Source organism: Leopardus geoffroyi, chromosome B4 (genome assembly GCF_018350155.1).
Source record: "Leopardus geoffroyi isolate Oge1 chromosome B4, O.geoffroyi_Oge1_pat1.0, whole genome shotgun sequence".
In the NCBI taxonomy this organism is placed as follows: domain Eukaryota; kingdom Metazoa; phylum Chordata; class Mammalia; order Carnivora; family Felidae; genus Leopardus; species Leopardus geoffroyi.
This window is the reverse complement of record NC_059341.1, coordinates 118,515,709-118,541,694: the sequence shown is the minus strand read 5'-3', so window position 1 is coordinate 118,541,694 and position 25,986 is coordinate 118,515,709. Positions and strand designations below refer to the sequence as shown.

The 25,986-nt window shown below is 36.4% G+C and overlaps 1 protein-coding gene across 4 annotated transcripts in view; it reads right to left on the bottom strand.

Moving 5' to 3' along the window:
• Positions 1–5,441: 5,441 nt before the first annotated feature.
• NEDD1 (NEDD1 gamma-tubulin ring complex targeting factor) overlaps positions 5,442–25,986 on the bottom strand; it is a 49,196-nt gene continuing 28,651 nt past the window's right edge. For 3 of the 4 annotated variants that reach the window (XM_045462629.1, XM_045462630.1, XM_045462633.1), the window contains 8 exons: positions 25,709–25,904; positions 21,017–21,145; positions 18,035–18,079; positions 16,935–17,137; positions 15,866–16,019; positions 14,550–14,706; positions 7,601–7,667; positions 5,442–7,124 (listed from right to left, as the gene is read on the bottom strand). In XM_045462629.1, the coding sequence (XP_045318585.1) occupies positions 7,020–7,124; positions 7,601–7,667; positions 14,550–14,706; positions 15,866–16,019; positions 16,935–17,137; positions 18,035–18,079; positions 21,017–21,145; positions 25,709–25,904 (1,056 nt within the window). In that variant the 3' untranslated portion in view covers positions 5,442–7,019. The remainder of the gene's footprint in view (positions 7,125–7,600; positions 7,668–14,549; positions 14,707–15,865; positions 16,020–16,934; positions 17,138–18,034; positions 18,080–21,016; positions 21,146–25,708; positions 25,905–25,986) is intronic. The other variant, XM_045462631.1, reaches the window with a different exon arrangement.

Sequence of the window (25,986 nt, the reverse complement as noted above, 5' to 3'; positions counted from 1 at the left end):
GTGTCCTGAAGGATTCATAGGAGCTTGCCAGGCAGAAGGAACAGTGGGCTCTCTCTGGAACCAGAGACTGGAAAATCAGGGGCAGGGTGTGTGGAAAGGCATGGTCTTTGCTGTGGCATCCTGGTCCTTCTTTGAAGGACACCAAAGACCATGGCTTTTTTCCCTACGGACAGTTAGATTTGCCTTCGGGTAGAAACAAATGTAATAGAGGTAGACACAACAGACAAGAAGGAATAGAGGAAGACAAAAATCCTAGTTAGGAGGCTCTTACAAAAATGTCAGCAAGGCATGCTGAGTTCTAAAATCACAGCAGCTGGAACAGAGATAAGTCAAGAAGTTTATCAGTTACCTATTGCTGCACCATAAAAACACAAAAACTCTGAATGGCATATGATGGTATTTATGCTCATAGATCTGAAGGTCAGCTGGGCTGGATTAGGCTGGGTTTGGCTGACCATCTTGACTGAGACAGCTCTCCTTCACATGTGTCATCTTCCTCTTGGAACCAGCAGCTAGCCCAGGCAGTTTTCATGTGTGTGTGTCTGTGTGTGTGCTTGTGTGCGTGCATGTGTTTAATGTCCACACTGGAAGCACAAGAGGTGTACTTCAAGAAGTACAAGGTGGTAACACAAAAGACCTCTTAAAGCTTAGGCTTGAAACTCACACACCATCACTTCTGCTTTATTGGCCACATAGCCAAACCCCAAGTCACAAGATGGGGGAAAATACCTCTTTACTGGTAGGAACTGCCAAGTCAAATGGCAAAAGGCAGGAAAACAGGTAGGGTAGTTGATAATGGTGTTGATAATGCAATATATCACACTCTCCCTCTGGGCCACAGTTACTCATTTTCCTCCCAAATGTAATATGTGCTCACGCCCACCAGTGGATTCTCAAAAGCCACATCCAATCACATTCCAAGTTTAGGATCTTGCAATCTACATTAGATCCAGATGTGTCTCATTTAGAAAAGAACAACAGTTGCTCTTTGTTCAGAGAATACCAAACAAAAGAACGAGTTATCTGCCCTCACCCCCCCATCACACACACACACACACACACACACACACACACACAGTTTACAAACAGTGGTGAAGATGAGGCAGGATAACTGCAATAAACATTCCTCTTGAAGAACAATGGGAGGCTCTTGGCAGTTGTGAAATCCCACCGGGCAAATGTTGCTCTGTGGATGAAGAATGTGTCTTGATGAGGCCTGGGTTCTGTTCCCTGGGAGTGCCTCCCCCATCCATAATTCTCTATTGTTTTTGACTCTGTTCTTTGAGATGTCTTTCCTTTTCATCCTCCTCCTCAACCACTTCTGAAAAAGGCTGGAAGATATGCCATTTTAACAACTTAAAAAATATTTTTGAAAAGCTTCAATCTCTTTTAGTCCTAGATGGCAGTGCTTTTGCTAATTCAGCTGTCTAAAACAATTTGTGATTTTCTGTGTATTTGATTCCACAGTCTACTCTGTGTGCCAAAAGCCAGAAGTCACACCCACAATTCTTTGCTAGACATGCTTTTCTCTCACTCTTAATTACTGCTACTAAGCACATTTGACTAATGTGGGACAATACTCTTAAGCTTCATAAATGCCCTTTTTCCAGTTGAAAAGATATACTGTCAGGCTCTCCATTTTCTGTCTCAGTCTCTTTTATATAATTAAAAATTATTGAGGACTCCAAAGAGTTTACCTTAGAAAATCCTAGAAAGTACAAGAACGCACAATTACCCATTCCATTAAATACCAGGGCAATGATATTCACTTGTCATGTAACCTCTGGAAAACTCCACTGCGCTCATGAGAAAATAAGAGCAAAAAAGACATCTTAGTACTATTATGAAAATAATTTGATCTCATGGGACCCCAAAAGGACCTTGGAGATTCCCAGGGATCACCGAACCACATTTTGAGAATTCTTGCTCTAGACACCCTTTATTTCCCGAGGTTCATGACAGTTTCTATACATACCCACACCCTTGATTTTCCTACAAATAACATAAATCTAGGCAAACAATATCTTTGTATCACTGTAGTCTTTAAGAGCTCCATTTATCTAAGATAAGAATGTGGAACTCGATACCTCAATACATAAAATAATTCTTTACTAGAAATATTTGAAATAAGAAAAAGTGATTATCTACAATACTAACTTGTCTGGCATTCTGTCAACTTCAACCGCAAAATAGTATATCTAAACAACAGTGAGATTAGAACTCTGAAAAGATCTACAGAGTTGAAGAGACAAAAATTAAGAGGTCATGACTCGCTACGTAAGATAGACCTCAACGGAACCCCAAGGGTTTGGTTAAAACTCTGAAGGATTATACCACAAAAATAAGAATAAACCAGGGGCTTAAAACTCAACTTGTAATCACCTCATCCCTAGCTGCCTGCAATAGCGAAAAATAAATCTCTGAAAGATAATAGCATTCAAAGACTCAGAGTATTTCTACAATTTTTTGTAACAATGTCAATCACTCAGTAAAGAAATATACAAGACCAGAAGGCACAATGTGACCAAAAACGGAGAGAAATAAAATGGAAACAAATCCATAGGATATTCAGATATTAGAGTTATCAGACACAGACTTTAAAATGACTAAGATGAATACATTTAAGGAATTAAATTATAAGATTTCCACAGAGAATTAAAGAACTAATTGGTAATTCTAGACTGAAAAAATGAAACAGGTGATGTTAAATACTTACCAGATTAGGTACACAGTGAATTAGACATAGCTGAAGAGAAAAAGTTTCTGCTAAAATTTTTATTGGGATTGTACTGAATCTGTAAATCAACATGGAAAGAAATGACATTTAACAACACTGAGCCCTCCAATCTATGAATACGGCATCTGTTTACTTAGGTTTTCTCCCAGTAATGTTTTATAGAATTCAGTGTACAGGTCTTTCATAACTTATCAAATTTATACCTAAGTATGTCATATTTTTTGATGCTAGTATAAATAGTATTGATTTTTCATTTGTCAGTATATAGAAACTCAATTGATTTTTGTATATTGACCATGTATACAGTAACCTTGTTACTCACTTATTTTTAGAATCTTTGTATCCCATAGGTTTTCCGTAGAGCCCAATATGTCAGTGTGAGGAGACTTTTACTTCTTCCTTTACAATTTTTCTTCTTCTTGCCTAAATGTCTTGGTGAGAAACTCCGACATAATGTTTAATAGAAGAGGATCATGGGCATCCTTGCTTTGTCTCTGATCTTGGGGAAAAGCATTTAGTCTTTCACCATTAAGTGCGAAGTTAGCTGCAGGTTTTTAAGATGCCCTTTACCAAGCTGAGGAAGTTCTCTTTTATGTTACTTTACCGAGTTTTTATTGGAAATGAATGTTGGATTTTGTCAAATGCCCTTTTTGTACTTACTTGAGATGATAATACGGTTTTCCTATGTTAGTCTGTTAATGAGTAAATTACATTAATTTTCTAATGTTAGCCCAAATTTGCATTAACATAAACTTCACTAGGTCATATATTATCCTTTTTACACCATGCTTAATTCAGATTGCTAACTTTTGTTTAGAACATTTGGATCTGTGTTGTGATGACTATTGGTTTGTCGTTTTCTTGTGATTTGGGGATCAAAGGAATGCTGGCATCAAAGGAGTGGGGATTATCCCCTCTTCCATTTCCTGGGCTTATCTGTGGAGAATTGGATATTTTCCTCCGTATGTATTGTGTTTTTTTTTTTTAAATTTATTTGTTATTTGTTTTTTGAGAGAGAGACAGAGAGCAAGCTGGGGAGGGGCAGAGAGAGAGAGGGAGACACAGAATCCAAAGCAGGCTCCAGGCTCTGAGCTCTCAGCACAGAATCTGATGTGGGGCTCAAACTCATGAACTGTGAGGTCATGACCCGAGCTGAAGTTGTATGCTTAACTGACTGAGCCACCCAGGTGCCCCTCCTCCTTAAATATCTTTAAGAGTTCTAGCTAAATTTGGCTTTTTTCTGTCAGAAATATCTGTACAATCTATAGTGCTATCATTTTTCTCACTCCTAGTATTGGTAACTTATGTCTTCTTTCCTCATCAGTGTAAGATTTATCAATTTTGTTGCTTTCAGAGAGTTAGCTTTCAGTTTCACTGACTTTCTCAATAGATTTTCTTTTCTATTGCATTGATTTCTTCTCTAATCCTTTTTCCTTTCATTTGCTTATTTTGAGTTTCACTTGCTATTATTTTTCTAGGTTAAGGTGGAAGCTGAAGTTCTTGATTTGAATCCTTTCCTCTTCTAATATAGACATTTAATGATATAAATGTCCCTGTAAGTACTGCTTCAGCTGAATCCCATAAATTTTGATTGTTTTCGTTTGCATCAAGTTCAACGCACTTTCTTTTTATTTGTGTATTTAAATCATTTATCTTTAAAGTAGATTTCATGGATTCAATACATAGTTGGATTAAAAAACTCAATCTGATCAGGATAACTGACAATTTACACTTAATGTAATTATTGATATTGCTGTTTAAACCCACCATCCTACTGTCTTATTTTCTATTTGTCCCATTCATTGCTTCTTTTCTTCCTCTTTTGGATTGTTTTTTGTGGCTACATTTTATCATCTTTGTTGGCTTATTAATTATGACTTTTTCTTTTTATGGTTGCATTAGGGTTTACAGAATACATTCTTAACTTATCAATCTACTTTCAAGTAATACTATACTATCTCACAGTTAGCGTAAGAATTTTAGAGTACTATACTTACGCTTCCCTCCTCCCATCCTGGATACTGTTGTCAAACATTTCACTTTACATATGTTAACCACACAACATCTTGTCATTATCTTGGCTTCAAATCATTAATTATCCTTTAAGGATAATCTAAAATGAAAAAAAGTCTTACATATGTTCACATATTTACCATTTTTGGTCCTCTTTGTTACTTTGCATAGAAATAGGTTTCTATCTGGTACCATTTTCCTTCCGACTAAAGGCATTCTTTAACATTTCCTATAAAGCAAGTCTGCTTATGATGAATTCTTTCAGCATTTTGGGGTCTGAAACAGTTTTGATTTCATTTTCATTACTGAAAGATATTTTCACTGATATAGAATTCAAAATTGAGTCTTCTTTCAGTAATTTAAAGATGTTACTCCACTGTCTCCAACATTCTTTGTTCCTCTGTGTCTCTTAACTTCAGCAGGCTTAAGAATTTTCCTTTGCCACAAGTTTTAAGGAATTTGATTCTGATGGGTTTTGAAATAAACCCATTGATATTTGACCCAGTTCATATTTGAAAACTGTCTCATATATTTTGTGTTTAAAAATTTTCAAATGGGTAACTCCAATCTCTATTATATTTTGGCCAGAGGCAAAAGTTCAATTTCACGTTTCCCATTTTTACCATATAAAAATTTTATTTTTTATACTTAGCTTTTAAATTCCATGATAAAAATGTTTCATCTACGCACATAAAGTTACTAGAATTGTTTTATTTATCCCACCTCTTTTAATACACATTATGTGCATTTATAGAAAAAGGCAATAGGAAAATATTAATGGATTTAAATACAGCATGTAGGCAAAACACACTTTTATGTTTTCTAAACCTGTTTGATAATGATACAGAAGGAAGCTTGTTACAAATCATAATGCTTTCAATAATCTGTCAGGAAAGAAAGATCATATTAGCACCCTTTTACATTTCAACACAAATGTATTCTCTGAGCCGCACTAGGAAAAAGTAATATTTCTGTTTTTATTTCTTGAAGTCATCATTAGTACGTTTACACTTATTAAATATATCCTCAAAATTTCCATCACTTGGGAAAACCATAAAGTTAGTAAGCTAGCTAGGTTTCTTTATTATTTTAGTAAATATTTTTATCTCCGATGTCAAAATTGGGCAGGAGTGCTGTATACAGGGTACATAGCTTACATCTTTGGGACAGGAGACGATAAGGTAAACAAGCCTGGAGCCCTCCTAATCTTATACAACGAACACCGTAGATCATGGCAGGTAGATGTACACATCCACCCATTCGCAAAGAGGTGTAAATTCTTTTGACAATGAACTTTCTAAATTTTACGGTAAGGTCAACAATAAAAAACATTACACACAGCACAGAAAGAATTAGAGAAAGTTAATGATATAAACCACAAAACAAAATAATCTATACTTCTCATTTGGAAGGGAAAAAAATAGGACTAATACTGTAATACTTAGCATCTAATATAAAATTTTCACTGATTATAAGTTGAATCATGTTGATTGAAACTTTACAGAGTAACTTTGCATTTTACTAACTCATAAGATAATCAGTAGATATGCAGCTCTAGTTGAGGCCTATAAGCCCCTAAACGTTTCATAGGTAAAGTGAAATTAGCTACAAAATACAAAACAGGAGTAGAGATTTGTCAGAAGTACAAAACACTAACATAGATGCAATAGGTATATAATGTAATCTGTGCAATTCAAAATTCCCAGAATTTTCTTATGAAATGTACAAGTAATAAATAATAGTCATACTTGACTTTATCAAGTTAACAAAATAATTATTAACCAACGTTGTGTTTTACTAGTCAATTGCTTAGAAACACCAATTGCCATTTTAAAATTATTTTCACCATAAAAATAGAAGGCATATCAAGCTCTTTAATCTTCAAACATCCAAAACAATTTGGAAGGCAATTATCAATCAAAAATATTATCTGTTAAAAAAAAGGTAATTAAAAAACATACATAACCTATTTTTTTTTTGCACAATTTTCTTTTCTTATGAAAAAGGGCACTTAGTGTGTAGCTAAAGCTTTCGGAAAATAAAGATACTGCTGACTTTCCTACTAGGCAGATGACATGTACAGTTCTTAATATAAAAATATAAATATTTTTGACAGAGAAGATGAAATAGTGGTTGGTGTAAAATCCCATCACCATTTTACTTGAAAAACACTTTTTTCCCCAAAGACCATAAAAACAATACTGATTCCATGCAGTTGTGTTGCCAGAAGCTTCTCCAATTACAAAACATTAAGGTATTCACTGAAATTTCAAAAGTGGGCCCGTAGTCTTTTGTTTTCTTCTCGTAGTCTTTCAATTTCAGCCACTAAACCTTCATTCACTGAGTATCTTTCCAGCAAAGAGTGCATTTCATTCTAGAAAAGGGTGATAATGCTTTTTAAATCATTGGTATTTCATTTATTTGGCAAGCTGTTTTACATACTTTCAGCTATCATATCTGTCATGTTCAATTAACTACCTGAATGATATTTCTTGTACTTAACCATCCTTACTACTTTGTTAATATAAATGAAGATCACTGGTGAAAGTTATATACTTGCAAGGCTTATATTTGTACATGTGGGAAGCTTTTAACATAAATAAATAAATAAATAAATAAATAAATAAATAAATAAATAAATAAAATGGCTGTGAAAAAGTAGCCTTAATTATTATAAGTTAAAAAGAAGAGGGATCAGTTAAAGTCTATTTTACTTACTAAATTTATAAAATTCCCTATTTATTTATTCTAGCAACTAGCTATAATAAAGTAAAAATATATCACCCTTTAATGGACTCTTTTTAGATCCACAACTCTACACTTATTTAAAATAAAATATGTCATACATACCAATTGCATGTGAAACTGTTTAATCATCTCCACTTGTAAATTCACAATGTCCCTATGGCATGCTTCTCTAGGGAAGAATGTAAAATACTTGTTAGAATTACAATGGTTTTCCCAATTCTAGATCATTCAAGAAAGTGGCTAACCTTTTCTCATTGTTTCAAATGATTGGATGTTAATAATAAAAATAATAATACCAACGTGTCTAGAATTTATTTACTATGTACTAGGCACTGTTTCCTGGAGAGAGACAGAGAGAGGGCACATGAGCAGGGGAGAGGCAGAGAGAGAGAGGGAGAGAGGCTCTTAAGCAGGCTCCATGCTCAGCACAGAGCCCAACATGGAGCTCAGTCTCACGGCCTTGGGATCATTACCTGAGCCAAAATCAAGAGTTGGACGCTCAATTGACTGAGCCACCCAAGCGCCCATTTCTTGTACTTTAAATGGAAGAACTCATTTAATCTTTACCATTAGGTGCAATTATTACCTCCATTTTACCAATTAAGGAACTGAGTCACGGAGCAGTTAAAACTATCCAATCAAACCACCAGTAAATGGTGGAACTAGTATATAAACCCAGGCTGTCTACCTCCAGAACTCTCATTGTACTACATTCCTTAATATAGAAATTATCATTAAAGAAAGACAGAGGTGGGGCACCTGGGTGGCTCAGTCGGTTGAGCATCTGACTTCAGATCAGGTCACGATCCATTGCAGTCTGTGAGTTCAAGCCCTGCGTCGGGCTCTGTGCTGACAGCTCAGAGCCTGGAGCCTGCTTCCCATTCTGTGTCTCCCTCTCTCTTTGCCCCTCCCCCGTTCATGCTCTGTCTCTCTCTCTCTCTCTCTGTGTCAAAAATATATAAACATTAAAAAAAAAATAAATGAAAAAATAAAAAAATACAGAGATTTATATTACAATGAAATACATACAGATAATTTACTAGGTTATAATGTTTTAATTATTAACAATGTTTTAGCTATTAAAAAAATATCTCCAGTAGAGTAGAAGATGGGTATTTGGGTGGTTATAATAGAGGTTACCCAATAAAATGCAATTAATTCAGGCCTACAAAAGAATACATGAAAATTATGAAGTATAATAATAAAAGGATCATTCAGTCACCCACCGCACAACTTATGAGCTAGAACATTAGCAAAATCATAGAAGCTTCCTATATGCTCTTCTCTGATTCCATCACTTATCTTAGAAGAAGCCCAAGAAAGAATTCACTCCTCTGATGAATTTTGTTTAAGCAAAGAAATAGTTTTTTAAAAAAACAACAAACATCTGTCTAACATAGAATATACAGTCAATATATTTTCATTGTGCTTGTTTCTGAGTATTACAAAAATACCACATCCTACGTAGTACTGAGTAGTGCACATTTAAAAAATAACCCAGTACCATGTTTTCAACATTCATCTTCTATACACCTATAATTCACTGATTTCTGCTGGTGTATACATTCTCCTATCAACTGACATTTGGACTGTTTTCAAGATTTTACTGTTACAATGTTGTTATAAGCAATCATGCATGTATCTCTCAATCCACATGTGCCAATTTCTATAGATGATAGATCCATGAGTAGATACGCTGAATTAAAGGTTATGATCCAGATGTATACTTGTTCAGTTTTACAAAATAATGCAAATTATTTTCTGAAGTGGTAATATCCGTGGACTTGCTCATCATCCGTGTGAGAGAATTCCTCTTGCTCTATGTCCACATCAAGGCTTGGTCTTGCCAGACTCCGCACAACATTCTCCCATCTAATGGGTGTGCAATAGTGTCCCACTGCATTTTCAGTTCTCTGATTCCCAGGAGTGGCCTCTCACCTTGTGTTCATAGACCATTCCTCTTCTGTGAAATGCTTGCACAGGTCTTTTCATCTTGTTTTTCTATTGAATTTCTTTTTTTTTCTTATTTATTTCTCTTTACATAACCTGATTCTTTGTTGGTTATATGAATACTGCAGATATATTTTTGTCCTGCCGCTTTGTTAATGGTATCTTGTGATGGACAGTCATCAACGTTCTCTAGTTACTGACCTATTAACACAATCAAATTTACCCATCTATTTTTATAGGTAGTGTATCCTCTTATGTTTTGATAACTTCCCTACCCTGAAGTCATATATAAACTCTCTTACAATGCCTAAAACTTTACCCTTTAAACTTTTACTCTGGGTGGAATTGATTTTTTTTTAATAGCTGGGAATAGGGATCTACGCTTTTCCTCTGTCATATATCACATTTCTATATACGCACAGGTTTTTCTCTGGTCTATGTGCTTCTTTGGGGCAGTTTGTCCACCCTGTGCTAATGCTACACTGTTTTAATTATAGCTTCATAACTAAGCTTATCATCTGACAAAAAAGTCCCCTTTAACCTTATTCTTCTCTGGAGTGTCTTGGTTATTCCTGGATCTTTTCTTCTTTCACATAAATTTTGAAATTATCCTATCATTGTCTTCCAAAAACCCAGATAGGATTTGATTATAATTTTACTCAATCTACAGACTAATTTAGAAGAACTGACATCTTCATAATATCTTTCCACTTATTTAAGTATTAATACTTTCTAATCAAATTTTAAATGTTTTTCTACAAAGATTTTTACCATCTTTGGTTAGATTTATTCCTAAGTACCTTACTTTTTTTCTTACAACTATACTTTAAAAATTCTCTTGGCTTTCTAATTATGACAAAAGCTGTATTAAAAACAAACAGAAAACACCAGAGAACCATAAAAATTGCTAGGATTAGAGAAGCCATGGTCTTATAAAGGAGGGAAGTCTAGTAGGTAAGCCCCACCTTTCCCCCTGCCTTTCCCTCTGGGGGATGTACTGATACTCCCGTGTGGGGAAAAGAAGCTGAAGGGAAAGCAGTGGCCTGGAGCTTGAGAGAGTCTCACTGGGTAGGGCTGTGCTAGGTTGGGAACAGTCAGGACAGCCAAGGCTTTATTTAAGGTACCAGATCCTGGAAAAGGGGTACCTGCAGAAAAGTAAACCTAAAATTGCACTCTCCCCTTGAGACACCTGTTGACTCCTAAGCTATGCCTGTCCTGGGTCAGATGGCAGGAAATCAAACACAAAGTAGCAACTAGAGCAGAGGAAGATTTTGGTGACCTTGTGATGCTGGGGAAATGGAAGCTAAAGTGCAGGACCCACCAAGGTAAAAAAGCCAAGTGAGACTCCAGACGAAATTCAGCTGACATCCCAGAAGGGCACAGACTAAACTGTAGGAATAGAGGCAAACGAGAAATAAACTAGCCCCAAGGAAACCTGAAAGCCAGCAAGAAATGGAACAAAGTGATTTTCTTGCTGGAAGAAATTTAAATCTTCTTAAAAGACAATAAAAATGGAGCCACAGACATCTGCTTAGGATGTAATCTCTCCAACTCTGATGATGAGGTCAAGCCAGATAAACTATAAAATATACATGTTTAAATTCAACTTGAGAGTGCAAAGAACTCTAAATGCACCAAACTCTAGAAAACAAGAGACCCACAATTATTTTCATCCTCCACAGAGCAGTGGTGGGGAGACAGCAGCTGTTGACAGGGTAAGGAGAGCATGCTGAAATCTGTAGAGATTTCTGGAGGCAAGTGAGGACTGGCTCAGCAGTTCAGAATCCCAAGGAGCCCTAGCCAAAAAGGAAGTCCCCATTCATGCACCAACGATGCACAGGCCTTCACTGAGGGCTTCTGGAAACAAGCAGGGGCAGAGCAGGGGGGCAGAGATGCACAAGGTCTGTGAAGACTAAGGGCAGCGGCCAGTGAGCCCTCTGAAGCACCCTAGGCCCTTGCGGAGAAGGCAGCCAGCCTCCAAAGCTGAGGGAGAACAGCTGACAGAACCCCTCCACACCTCGCCTCCCCTGTCCCTCCACCGTAAGTGCGGCTGCTCAAGACTTCCTGAAGTCAGAACAAGTATATTTATAGAAATCCTCTGAGCCGCTCTGGGTCCTGAGTCCCAAGCCAGGGCTGCCTTGGTTGACGGAGGGGCAGAAGAGTTGAGAGAGGCCCCGACTCACCCCTACTCTCCAGGTGCAGGCATGCAAGGCAGGCTGAAAGCTGAAGGCAGGGCAGTGCTGTCTTGCTCAGTCTGCCCCAGCATAAGAGCTTTCTCCCTTTCCAGCACTGCTTTACTCACATTATATTCAAGTCACTTTACCCCGACAATTCTGCTGTCCTGCCACATATATACGTTCCTGAAAAACCTCATATTCTTTAAAATTGTTGTGTTGAAAACAAGATGACCCGATTTTTAAAAAAGTAGCTTGTGTGTGTGTACACACACAGGAGGACAAATACTGCATGATTCTACTTATATGAGATCTCTAAAACAGTCAAATTCATGGAAGCAAAGAATTGTGGGCATCAGAGGTTGGAAAGAAAGGGAAACAGGAAGTTTCCAAACACAAATATAAAAGGTCAGTTATACAAAATGAGTAAGTTCTAGAGATCTGCCGTACAACATTGTGCCTATAGTTAGCAATACTGTATTACACAGTTAAAATGTTTTTATTCATTTTTGAGAGACAGAGAAAGAGAAAGAGAGAGAGAGAGAGAGAGTGATGGGGAGGGACAGAGAGATAGGGAGAGAGAATCCTATGCAGGCTCTGCATTGTCAGCATGGAGCCTGATAATGGCGCTCAAACTCATGAACTGTGAGATCATGATCTGAGCTGATGTTAGACGCTTAACTGAATAAGCCACTCAGGTGCGTCTATACTCAGGTGCCTCTTTCTTAAGAAGGCAGATCTCATTGCAAGTGTTCTTACCACAATAAAACTAAAACAAAGAAAAAGGAAAAAGAAAGAAGAAAATAACAGGACTTAAGGAAAATGGATTGGAGCAAATTACTCAAAACTTAATTTTTTTTAATCTTTATTTATTTTTGAGAGTGAGAAAGAGAGAGAGAGAGAAAGAGAGTGTGAGCAGGGGAGGGGCAGAGAGAGGGAGTCACAGAATCCAAGGCAGGCTCCAAGCTCTGAGCTGTCAGCACAGAGCCCAACATGGGGCTCGAAACACAAACCGCGAGATCATGACCTGAGCTGAAGTCAGACGCTCAACCGACTGAGCCACCCAGGAGCCCCCAGATTACTCAAAATCTATGCAACTTTGTAACAAAAACAATTAAACCCTAGTAAAAATACCAGCATAGTTTAAATATTGAATAATCAAAGACTTTACCTTAAAAAAAAGTGATGGCCACTTGATAAAAGGGTAAGAAAAAAAGAGAAAGGATTGGGGTCATCAAACATGGAGGCAAGGATAAAATACCCAAAGATGGGGGATAATCACAAAGTAAGTCGTTCCTAACACAGAGCACACAGCCAAACCAGGTTAAGAGAAAGAGTATAGGAATAGACAGCACTGATAGGTGGTTTGCTGCCTTCAGCTATGTTCATGTACTTGGTTTTAGTAGCCTTTACATGAACCAGCAAAATTTCCTCATCATATTGTCATCACTGTTCTATTTATCAATCACAAATGAGTTAATTTACATTAATTAACACAACATATTGCACCTACCCCATTTAAACTACAAGGCCTTTGTGGGCAGATCATTAATTTTTGTACCCTTAGTATCCAGTACATATTCTAGGCACGTTGTAAATGTCAAAAATGATGATTTTCCTTTAAAAATGTATGTGTTACCATTTAAAAAAATTTTTTTTTCAAAAACCTTTTAACATTAAAAAGAAACATGCACCAACAAAAACTATATATCTTCTCTAATATTCTTGCTCAAGACATTCCAAATCAGAGCTAGAATACTAACTATATAGGTCCTAAACGGGGGGGGTGGGGGGGCGGGGTGGGGGGAACACAAAAGATTCTAATAACTGAAAATAGTTTCTGATATATATTGTGATGATAGGTAAAAGGAAGTAACACTGTAGAACACATTCTTATAGTGCTCAAAATTCAAAGGATAAGACAACGATAGATCCAAGCAAAAAAACTTTTAATTCGCTCTTACATTCTGATGCATTCCGTTTGAAAATATTCAGGGGGCGCCTGGGGTGGCTCAGTCAGTCAAGCATCTGACTCTTGATTTGGGCTCAGGTAATGATCTCACAGTTTGTGGGGTCGAGCCCCATCTATGAGCAGAGCCTGCTTAAGATTCTCTTGCTCCCTCTCTCTCTACCTCTCCCCTATGCATGCGCTCTCTTTCTCTCCCTCTCTCTCTCAAACATAAATAAATAAACCTAAAAAAAAAAAAAAACAACGAAAAATTCAGAATTCCTTTAAAAAATTCTTTCTCTACTATATTAGTACACATAGCATACTTAATGGGTGATTTATAAATACTGCAAGTAAGAATATCATTTGACCTTACCAGAATCTGTCCACACTTTTTAATGTTTATTTTTTGAGAGAGAGAGAGAGACAGAGCGAGCACATGGGTGCAAGTAGGGGAGGGGCAGAGAGAGAGGGAGACAGAGGATCTGAAGGGGGCTGTGTGCTGACAGCAGAGAGCCCAATACAGGGCTCGAACTCATGAACCATGAGATCATGACCAGAGCTGAAGTTAACGCTTAACCAACTGAGTCACCCCGGCGCCCCTGTCCACATTTTGATGATAAAAAAATCCAGGATGGCAGTTTGCCTGCTACACTGCCTTGCCAAGTCATCTAATAATTGCCATAGGTAAATATACATTTTCCTGGCTGACAGTCAATAAATTCAGTACAGCAAGATCAACAAAACTCATCATGTTTTGTATGGTTTTATGGACCCTAAAACCTGGGCAAAAGTAGCAACCACCAAAATTACTTATAGTTTTGGTTTTATACCCAATAAAAACAGCCAGTTAATGTCTAGATAGAAAGAGAAACTTCTCAATTACTACCTGAAAACTGAAAATAGTTTCTGATATATATTGTGATGATAGGTAAAAGGAAGTAACATTGTAGAACACATTCTTATAGTGACTTCTTACCTGAAGTCATCCAATGTCTCCTGTATCATATTCTGAATAAACCGGATTTGAATGGATGTCAATGGTGCATTTGGCCGATTATTTCCAATGGTATCAGCTATTTTTTCTGATAGTGAACTGGCAACTCCAGCAGTGACAGAGGATGCTATCTTTGGATCTAAAATAAAAAATGGAGAAAATATTAATAGTCAGCTTAAACTAAGAGATATCAAACATTTGTAAATAAGATTTGGCACGAGAAGACTAGAAAAACAGGTAAAGAACAGCATTCCTGTGACATTTAGAAAAACTCACTGTCTGGAATACAAATCTTAGAAACTTTCTAGGACATTATTTCTAATACCCATTTATCTATCTATATGAACTGCCAACTGTCTAATATAATAACATGACAGAGGGATTAATCTTGAAGAATCTCGGAACCATTTCCTCTTACAAAAGATGAATGTGACATGTTGCACCACAAACTAGATAAACCAAGACTATTAAACATAAACAGAGGGAATACAGAAGTAAAGTACTGCTACAAGCAAAGCCCCAGAGTTTACGCTAATACGTCCACAGAAACCTTAAAGTGAAATATATCTAAATAAGAGTTTCTTCCATACAAAGAGTTGTTTTCTATAGATAACTCTTATAAATGAAACAAATACTCCATTAAATGTGATCACGTTTTTAGGATCTATGGCATGAACCCTACATTAATATGGAATACGGCTTTGATATGGAAGGGGACAAAAAGACAATTCCAGATAGTTAATGACTCATTTCCAAAGGGTCCTACGTTATATTCCTATTTGTACTATATTAGATCAAGACCCTTACATATTAGATTGAAAATAAAATTCAGACCAAAGGAGTATCGAATCAGGTTGCTGAGTTTAACCATTCATATGCATGTCACTGTCCTCTAGTAAGAGTCACAGTAGAAAAGTGTTGTAAATTTTAAACTCCTTTACCTTTCTTACCCTATGATCACTCTATTTATTTATCCTTTTCAAGTTAACTAGAGGGAGTTTTCAACCTAACACTTTCTTTTTTTTCTTATTTTTTTTTTTAATTTTTTTTTCAACGTTTTTATTTATTTTTGGGACAGAGAGAGACAGAGCACGAACGGGGGAGAGGCAGAGAGAGAGGGAGACACAGAATCGGAACAGGCTCCAGGCTCCGAGCCATCAGCCCAGAGCCCAATGTGGGGCTCAAACTCACGGACCGCGAGATCGTGACCCGGCTGAAGTCGGACGCTTAACCGACTGCGCCACCCAGGCGCCCCTCAACCTAACACTTTCAAACATCAGGGAGTTTTATGTACTTACTTGGAGTTGAGGATCCATTGACCGGGGGTTCATATATTAACTGGGCTTCGATTTCTTTCTCTGGTTTTTCAAATTTCTCAGGACTTCTTGTTTGGTTAGATGGTGGAGAGGTATTCAGATTTCCAGTTTCAGCACCAGGGATCAACTTTGCAAACTTCACATTGAAAATAAAAAAATTCATATATAAATTTTGGGTTTACCCTTATTATACATATAATTTACACCCACTTATCTTTTTTTCTAGTAGGTAGGGTCAGGAAAATGAAAAATAAGAGGGATACAGAAGAAGAAAAAAAATTGCTACAACTAGTGGTAAAATAAATCCTGTCCACGAATCAAAAACAATTTCAATGAGAACATGATGGGGAAGAGCTCACTTACTAAGCACCTGCTGTTGAGTATCTTTAAAATGGTAATCACAGGCAAACAAACAAACAAATAAAAAACAACCAGACTCTCACATGGTAACTAGTCAGAAATATTTGAGAAGTCAAAAGACATTTTTTGTACTTCTTCAGTATCTTTCCAGTATCATCCTAAAAAAATCAATATGAAAATAAACAGACATACTATAGAACAGACTCAGCCTTTCTGGTAACATATGAGCATTTTAAGCCCTTATGTAGCAAATTAACTTCTATTTTGGATACTGTATCAGAGCAGAAGATAATAAGGATCTATTATATTCTTAGCTCCACCCCTTTGCTCTAAGACTTAGGGTAAATGACTTGACTACCAATTGGTGCTTTCTGCAGCAATGGAAATAAATTCTAAAAAGCTCGGGTATAAACTATTCTTAGACAGTCAAGTATTTTGTCATAGAAAAAAACAGTTTAAGTTTACGTCTGCTTTTACCTCCAAAGTTTTCAAAGACAGATTTCAAAAGCATCCTTTAGTTTTTAACACATGACATCAAGATTCAAGAATATTTTTCTAGCTGGTAGGTGCACAGCACTGTTAGTAATCAGGACACATCCCTGGCAGCTGCCCGCTTTCTGTCTAGTGATGAGCTTCCTTATGCTACTGACAAATCCACACAGCGAGTTCAGTATCGTTTTCAGGCAGATACCTGTTTGAAGGAGTCCTTAGGTTCCTGTTTTCCCAGATATATTTTCTTAGAGTCAGCTGTCAGATCATGATTTTCATTTTCTTCTTTCCCTGGAGATCCCATAAAAACGTTAAGAGGACTAGAATGCAATACTGAAGTGCTTGACGTTCCTGGGTTTTTTCTTGGAGGAAAGACTGAGTTCAATTGTGGTAGAAAGTCAAGGCCTGAAAAACAGGAGAAAAAAGCTATTTGCATATGATTTTCTCCAATCTTGAGTATTTAAGAAAAGCACTTAATACGACAGACAGGTTAATATGGTAGAAAGACATGCGATTTGGATTCAGAAGACAGGTTCATTTGTCAGCTCTAGCCCTTATTTGATGTACACAAAATCTTGGGCAAAAACTGTAAAACTCTTGTTTCCTGATCGGCAAATGTGATGCTGACATCCATCTGTCTGAGTACTAAGGCTTAAAAGAGATATTATATGTAAAAATACTTTGAAAATCACAAAGCCCAATTAATGTTTTAGTCAATATTATTAGTTTTTGATAACTGAAAATTGTTAATTTAGTATATATCTGCAGCATATCTTGATAGGCAGCCTCTAAGATGGCTCTGAATGATCCCTGCCTTCTGGCATGGATCCATGCCCTCGAGTAATTCCCTCCCTTTGAATGTGGGCCGAACCTAGAAACTTGCTTCCGAAGAAGAGAATACAGCAAGAATGGTGGGGTGTCACTTCCAAGATTAGGTTACAAACACGCCGCAGCTTTCATTTTGAGGGCCCTCTCTCACTGTCTTGCTCACCAGCTCTGAGGGAAGCCGGCTGCCATGTTGTCAGGTGCCCTGTAAGAGGCCCACATGGGAAGGACTGGTATATTCTGCTAGTAGGCACATGAATCATCATGCAAGTAGATCCGTGCCCAGTCAACCCTGGAGATGACTGCAGCCCTGTTGATATCCTGATTAAACTAAGCCATGCTCAGATTTTTAACCCACAATTATGAGGTGATAAATATTCTCTTAAGCTTCAATGTGTTGGGGTAATTTGTTACACATCAATAGATAACACAATACCATTTTTAATTTTCATAAAAATACTTCTCAGTAGTTCTTACCATCTTTGCCTATGGACTCATCACCTCCCTTGTTAACCACAGCATCTATAATAAAATTAGAAAATCAAATTTTTTAAATTGTGAAAAAGAAGCCATAGCAAATTATTTATTCTCCAAAGAGTTCGATTTCAAAAAGGAAAAGTTACAGTTGGGACTCATATAAATTCCCTTTTCACTCTTTTACCTTCATGCAGAGCAGCAAGTATGAAAAGTAATTCTACGGTATAGGGTCGTTTAATGAGACAGCAAGGTATATGAGAAACGCATTGCAGTAGGCTCCAGAAATCTATAATCCAGTTCTGCCTACACCATTCAATAGCTCTATGACCTTAGACAAGCTTTTTATACGATTAGCTTCAGTTTCTGCAACTATATAATGAAGATAATGTCTGGACCACCTCACAAAATTGTTTTGAGGATCAAGTGAAACAGTGTGAAACTATTTTGCAATACAATGATATAAAAAACATAAGTTTCCATTAATGTTTTAATGACAGAATATGTATAAGAAAATTCCAATACTGTAATACTATTCATTTACCAATTAATATCCAAAAGTTGTTCAACTCCATTTTAGCTAATTAATAGAAAAATGGGCAAAAGTCATAAAAAATTCACCAAAAATTCAAATGGCCAATAAATGATCATAATTGATTATCACAATAATAGGACTATCATCCATCCATCCATCTGCATATGTGTATATATACCTACTAATTGTACAAAAAACATACACTTTATTTTATTTATTTATTTTTATTATTTTACACAGCCTTCACACCCAGTACAGGGCCTGAACACTCAGAACCCTGAGATCAAGAGTCAGATGCTTACCCAACTGAGCCACCCATGCACTACCCCTTCTTTATTTTACACATATACTTTAAGAAATTATTAGTTTCCCTTAACAAAAGCAGAAATATTCTTACTCAAAAGATGAAGACATTAAGGCAAACAGATTAAGCAGAGTTGAATTCTTGAGATCAAAACACAAGTCTCTTGAAAATGAAAATCAGTAGTATATTTATTATCCATGTTTTTTTCTTATTAATGATATGAAAGTCTAATAAATGAAGGGCATAAGGTTCAAATTCTAATCATATTTTTAAAAAGTAAAGAAGAATTTCTATCCTTTATTCATTTCTCTTAAAAACCATTAAAGAGAATTTCATTTATAACTCAAACACTTTCAAAAAGCCCCTTCCTACATTCTTCAATTCAAAAGTTACCCCAGGGGTTCTCATACGCCAAAGCTCCCCAGATGGTTACTAACCTCCAAAACCTTTCTCAACTCCAGCCCATGCCATTCTACTCTCCTTTGCCCACATCTTTCCTATCTTTATTCTTTAACTATGTAGTCTGACCTCTCTTCATCCTGAAAGAAAGGAATCTTTTCTCTTTCATTAGGTGGAAGACAGGGAAATCTGACCCGGCAAATAGTCATTTTCAGGGCATGGTAAGGCATAAAGCACTAAGTAATTCTGTGCCATCACACATGTACTTTATTTTTTTTAAGATATTTTTTTTTTTTAATTTTTTTTTTTTCAACGTTTATTTATTTTTGGGACAGAGAGAGACAGAGCATGAACGGGGGAGGGGCAGAGAGAGAGGGAGACACAGAATCGGAAACAGGCTCCAGGCTCTGAGCTGTCAGCACAGAGCCCGACGCGGGGCTCGAACTCACGGACCGCGAGATCGTGACCTGGCTGAAGTCGGACGCTTAACCGACTGCGCCACCCAGGCGCCCCAAGATATTTATTTTTTTAATGTTTATTTATTTTTGAGAGAGAGAGAGAGAGAGAGAAGTGCGGAGAAAGGGAGACACAGAATCGGAAGCAGGCTCCAGGCTCCAAGCTATCAGCACAGAGCCCAAGACGGGGCTCAAAGTCACGAGCCTGAGATCACAAACTAAGCTGAAGTTGGACATTTAACCAACTGAGCCACCCAGGCACTCCTACTTATTCTAATTATGAAATTAATTGTAGAAAATTTGGAAAGTAGATAATTTTAAAGAAAAAATGAAACTCTATAAGATCAAGAGTGGATGTAACAATTTAAACATACTGCTACTGCTGACATTTAGGTTTGCTCCAGAGTTTCAATACCATAAACAGTAAACATACAAATCTTTGTAGGATACTGTGAATATGTTATTAGGTAAATTTATAGAAATAGAATTAACAGGCCAAAGGGTATGAATATTTAAGCATGGCAAATTATGCTCTAGAAATTTACCCATATTGTTGATAATACTGCTGTTAGCAGTGAGACTATCCCATTAATGAAAACAGTAAGAACATCAGTACCAAAAAAACACATCCAAATAATGTGCCCGGTTCATACAGTATGAACAACAATGATATATGTTTCTATATATCAAAATGACAAGTTTTTTATGTTTTTATTTTCTTTTTAATGGCAACATCTCCTGGCAATGGAGAGAGGAGGGAGGGAGGGAAGGAAGGAAGTAGAGAGAGAGACTGCGTGTGTGTGTGTGTGTGTGTGTGTGTGTGTGTGTGTAGTACTTTCACACAGTGTAAAAGATGAGGCAATCTATCACCTAGCCATATTTCTTCATGAAAACAATGAAGAAATAACAATTAGATACTAATAATAAAGAACAATTTTTTTAGGTTAAAAGGTATTTTTTGCCTATCAAAATATCTAAGAATTTAAGATTTATTAGAAACTAAAAAACTGCCTATGGAGGCAAAATTTCCTTTAAGACACTTCTGTGGAAATTAAAATGCTAACTTGAGAGCTATTTGCATAGTTCCCATGTGAAAATGACAAGCGTATACTTTAGAATGGTAACATCTGAAATATCAGGGCAAAGGAAAAGATACCACCCCAGGGACTGAGAAAATTAGCAACTGTCATGAACAGAAACAGACTGAAGCTATTACCCACATCTTTTAGCGAGACTAAAAATGTAATGACTGCCAGCAAGAGAACATGATCCTCTGATCTGAAAAGACTTACCATCTCTGATCGGTGAAAACATGTCACCTAAACTACTTTTTCCAGTATCATCAAAGCTGAAGAAATCCTGATTTTTCCCACTGTCCGTTTCCTTAGATATAATATCAGTGTTTATGCTTCGAGGCAAACCTTATAGGAAAATTAGATATAAAAATAAATGTTACTACAGCCAAAAAAAAATTTTTCATCAGAAGCTCAGTTCTAAAAACTAATGCATTACCATATCACTGGTAATATTACAACTATGAGCATCAGGAAAACAAAATAATATAACAACAGCTCAGTTAACCATGATTTTCATGTAATGAAGGGCTCCTCAAAAGCAAATAATCTATTCATTTATATAATACCATCTTATTTTAGCCTTTTTGATGAAATTTTTCTAAAATAATTTATATACTTTGCTACCCTCTTAGTGTACTGAACACAACCAACTTCTATTAGAACAGACTCACTTTTATGATCATCTATAAATGATTAAAGAAGTCTGTAAAGCATTTAGCATGATGCCTGACACAGAGCAGATTCAAGTAATGTTAGTTCCTTTCCCCAACAGTAAATGGATCTCTTTTTGCCCTCTTCTGTCTTTTCCTTCACTAACAGTGGAAGCTTAACATGCTCTTGGTATTATCAACCTCAAATGACTTCACTAGCCTCAGGATAGTTTACTAGAAGGAAGGAAACCAGAATACTAAACTCATAAAGAATAGCATAGCAGACAATAATAAAGAGCCACACGGTTTTGTTTTCCCTGCCAGTATATAATGCAAGGGATTAGGGCAGGGACTTTGGAAGAGGAACTCTGTGAGCTCAGTAGCTTCTTGCTCATTTCTGGGTTGAGGACTGAGTTCTAGAAATTCGAGACCTGTGATGAAAATCTGGTGTTTTAATTGGTAGCATGTTACTGTATTACACTATCATTTAAGTAGTGTTTTATTTGCTATCTTGGTCCCAAGATCCTGAAAAGCTAGGATAAAAACAAAGAACAGCCAGCATATCCAAAAATGTCCAAGTCTCGCAAATGAAATAAACTTTTATAATAGTACCTGATAGAAAGTTAAAATATTACTGAACATTTGTACACCACTATCATTGAAGTGTTTACACCAAGAGTTGAACTGTTATAAAGAAAAAATTTTCTCTTCTTCTTCTAGGTCGTTAAACATTATGAATGCATAACTCTAGCCTCTGGAACTTTAGGAAACAGAAGTTTAGTAGCATTTGGAAGTAGTGCTAAAGCCTTATGTTTTTACTTCTTAAATGGCTGTTTCCTACTGAAAGTGAGCACTAGCAATAAATCTGCAGAGGTTCTTTATTCTTTTTTAATTTTTTTAAATGTTTTTATTTATTTTTGAGACAGAGAGAGACAGAGCATGAGCAGGGGAGGGGCAGAGAGAGAGGGAGACACAGAATCTGAAGCAGGTGCTCCAGGCTCTGAGCTGTCAGCACAGAGCTCGACGCAGGGCTCGAACCCACGGACCGTGAGATCATGACCTGAGTCGAAGTCGGACACTCAACCAACTGAGCCACCCAGGCGACCCGAGGTTCTTTATTTTTTATAAGTTTTTATTTAAATTACAGTTGGTTAACATACAGTATCATATTAGTTTCAGGTGTACAATATAATGAGTCAACACTTCCATACAAGACCCAGTGCTCATCACAACAAGTGCCCTCCTTAATCCTCATCAACTATTTCACCTATCCCCGACCCACCTCCCCTCTGGTAACAGTTTGTTCTCTAGAGTTAAGAAAAAGCAAAGCTGGAAGCAACACAATTCCAGACTTCAAGTTCTACAAGGCTGTAGTGATCAAAACAGTATGGTAGTGGCACAAAAATAGATACACAGATCAATGGAACAGAATAGAAATCCCACAAAGGAACTATATGGTCAATTAATCTTCAACAAAACAAAAGAAAATCTAGTGGGAAAAAGTCTCTTCAACAAATGATGTTGGGAAAACTGGACAGCAACATGTGGAAGAATGAAAGTGGACCACTTTCTTACACCATACACTTAACTCAAAATGGATTAAAGACCTAAATGTGAGACATGAAACCATTAAAATCTCAGAGGAGAACACAGGCAGTAACCTCTTTGACATGACTCACAGCAACTTCCTGAGGAAGTTGAGGAAACAAAAGCAAAAGTAAACTACTGGGGCTTCATCAAAATCAAAATCTTCTGCACAGCAAAGGGAACAATCAACAATACTAAAAGGCAACCTACGGAATGGGAGAAGATATCTGCAAATGACATATCTGATAAAGGGTTCGTATCCAAAATCTGTAAAGAACTTCTAAAATGCGACACTCAAAAAACAAATAATCCAACTAAGAATGGGTGGAAGACATGAATAGACATTTCTCCAAAGAAGACATGCAGATGACCAACAGACACATGAAAAGATGCTCAACATCACTGATCATCAGAGAAAGATGAATCAAAACTACAATGAGACATCACCTCACACCAGTCAGAATGGCTAAAATCAACAACACAAGAAACAACTGGTATTGGTGAAGATGTGGAGAAAGGGGAACCCTCTTGCACTGTTGGTGGGAATGCACTGGTTGGCGCCTTTAGCAGAGCAACATGAACTTTTTTCAAATCTCAGACTCATTTTAGGGAGTTTAAAATAATAGTAATAGTAATGATAAAAACTGTGATGACAGTATTAGTAAAACCATAATTTACTGAGAGCCTATTGTGTGCCTACTGATATATTTTCTCTGGTTTTCATAATACCGCTGAAAGTTAAATATTATCTATGGAAGAAAAAATAAGACTCAAAGTGGTTAAAAAACTGCCCAAAGTCATCCTAGTAGGAAGTCACAGACCCAAGACTTATGTCTAACAAACTCTCTGTTTCAGAGCGGGGAAACGTACATGTATGTGTATGTAAGAGAGAGCAAACGATGAAGCAAATGTGGCAAAATTTATAAAACAGTGAATCTGCTGAAGAGTATACTAGAGCTCAGGAGTTCTTTATACTATTTTTGAAAATTTTCTATAAGTTTGCAATTATTTCAAAATAAAATTAATAAATAAAAGTTTCTAACTCTTTGTGGGTACAGGGCAAACATTCATTTCGTCAGAAACTTTGCTAATCAGCCAAGAGTTATCATTAATCAGTGACCCTGCAGACCCAAGTCTTGCATTTCCTAATTAATGCTGTCATCGTTACATGAGTTTCCTTATTAAAAACTAAATGAATAACAGTGAGATTTCATAAAGCTCAGAGTAAATGAGAGAAACTTTATTTTATTTAATTTTGGAAATATGAATAAAATCAGTAATAATAAAATTATCTTTGAAAATAGTGACAATTTTCATAATATAGTTAATTCGACATCTTGGCAAACATTACTCAAAGTTATATTTCAAACTTAATTTCTTCTTCTAAGTATATAGCAATAATATTTGCTTCCAGGAGTTCTTAAATAAGAATTATTTTTTTATATAATATGTAATGACTTTTATGTAAGGATGATGTAGATATTAACAGAAAATTTATAATGAATATATATACTATTTTTTTAAAAAAGCTATTCCATACTATCAAGGCTAACAAAGTTTTGCTTCTACTTGAAAATCATAAACTCATGCTGAGAAGGTACCAACCAATACTTGTGTCCAAGTTAAGTATTTGTCCTGAAACCTTAAAAAGACATGGATACATCCATTTCTAATGAGACTAGTTTGGAAACAGAGTGGTATATATACCATGCAGGCTTTTAAAAAATATGTTGTAAGGTGATAGTATAGCATAACTTAAAATTAAAAAAAAAAAAAAACGTTTTCAGGAATTGAGAGAAAAAGAATATTCTCTATAGTAAACAGGGAAGCTTATCATCATATTACACCGTCACAAAGTCTAAATGAATTTTTTAAGAACCATTTTATCAATATGATTATTGGAATAGAAGAAATTATTTAAAAATGACAACATTTTTGTTTCTTTTTGTTTAACAAACTACTAATATACTGCTTAATAGGTGCCAGGCACTATTCAGCACTTAAATAAATTCACTTCATCACCTGACTTACTTTGTTATGAAATATGAAATAAAAGAAGTCACTAATAGCTTTTTTTGTAACTCAGAGATCAAATCAAAGTGACAACATCAAAGAATCATATTCTCTATTGATTAATCTGAAGACACAAGACATCCAGTCTGGAGTGGTATTAAGGATAATTTCTAAATTGGTATTATTCTATTTGTAAGATAATATTTCTAACAACAAAAGTTCAGCTAGGGGCACCTGGATGGCTCGGTCGGTTGAGCGTCCGACTTTGGCTTAGGTCACGATCTCATACTTCCTGGGTTTGAGCCCCACGTCAGGCCCTGGGCTGACAGCTCTGAGCCTAGAGCCTGCTTTGGATTCTGTGCTTCCCTCTCTCTCTCTGCCCCTCCCCTACTTATGCTCTCCTTCTCTGTCAAAAATAAATAAACATTTAAAAAAAAAGTTTAGCCAAATAGATTAAGTACCTTTCATTAATTTTTAAAAAATTTATAGCTCAAGTTAAAATGGTCACTTCTTCCATTTTTACCACCTACTAATAATTTTACTTAAATACACAAGTGAATTTGAGTTCTAGGCTCTTGAAGAAAGTGCTAATAAAATATATTGGGGTGGGGTGCCGGGTGGAAACTCCAAATACCATAAACGCATAAGCAGCATTTACCTGCTTTGTCTTGAACAGCAACTGCTCCTTTTCCCCCAGCTGTTGTCATGGGCTGTGGGAGAGCTGTGCCGGTGGAAGAGGTGGCTGCTTCTCGGCCGACTCCAGAATTCTGAACTCCTCCACTGGTAGTGCTCACATTAATGGCTCGTTTGTTCACAGCTGTGGGCTTATTTGAACAGCCTTTATTTAAACTTGCCTGAAATGTAATGGAATATTTAAAAGCTCAGGTTTCTAATGCTTCATAGTATACATTAATATTTTATCAATTCCTTGTTAGG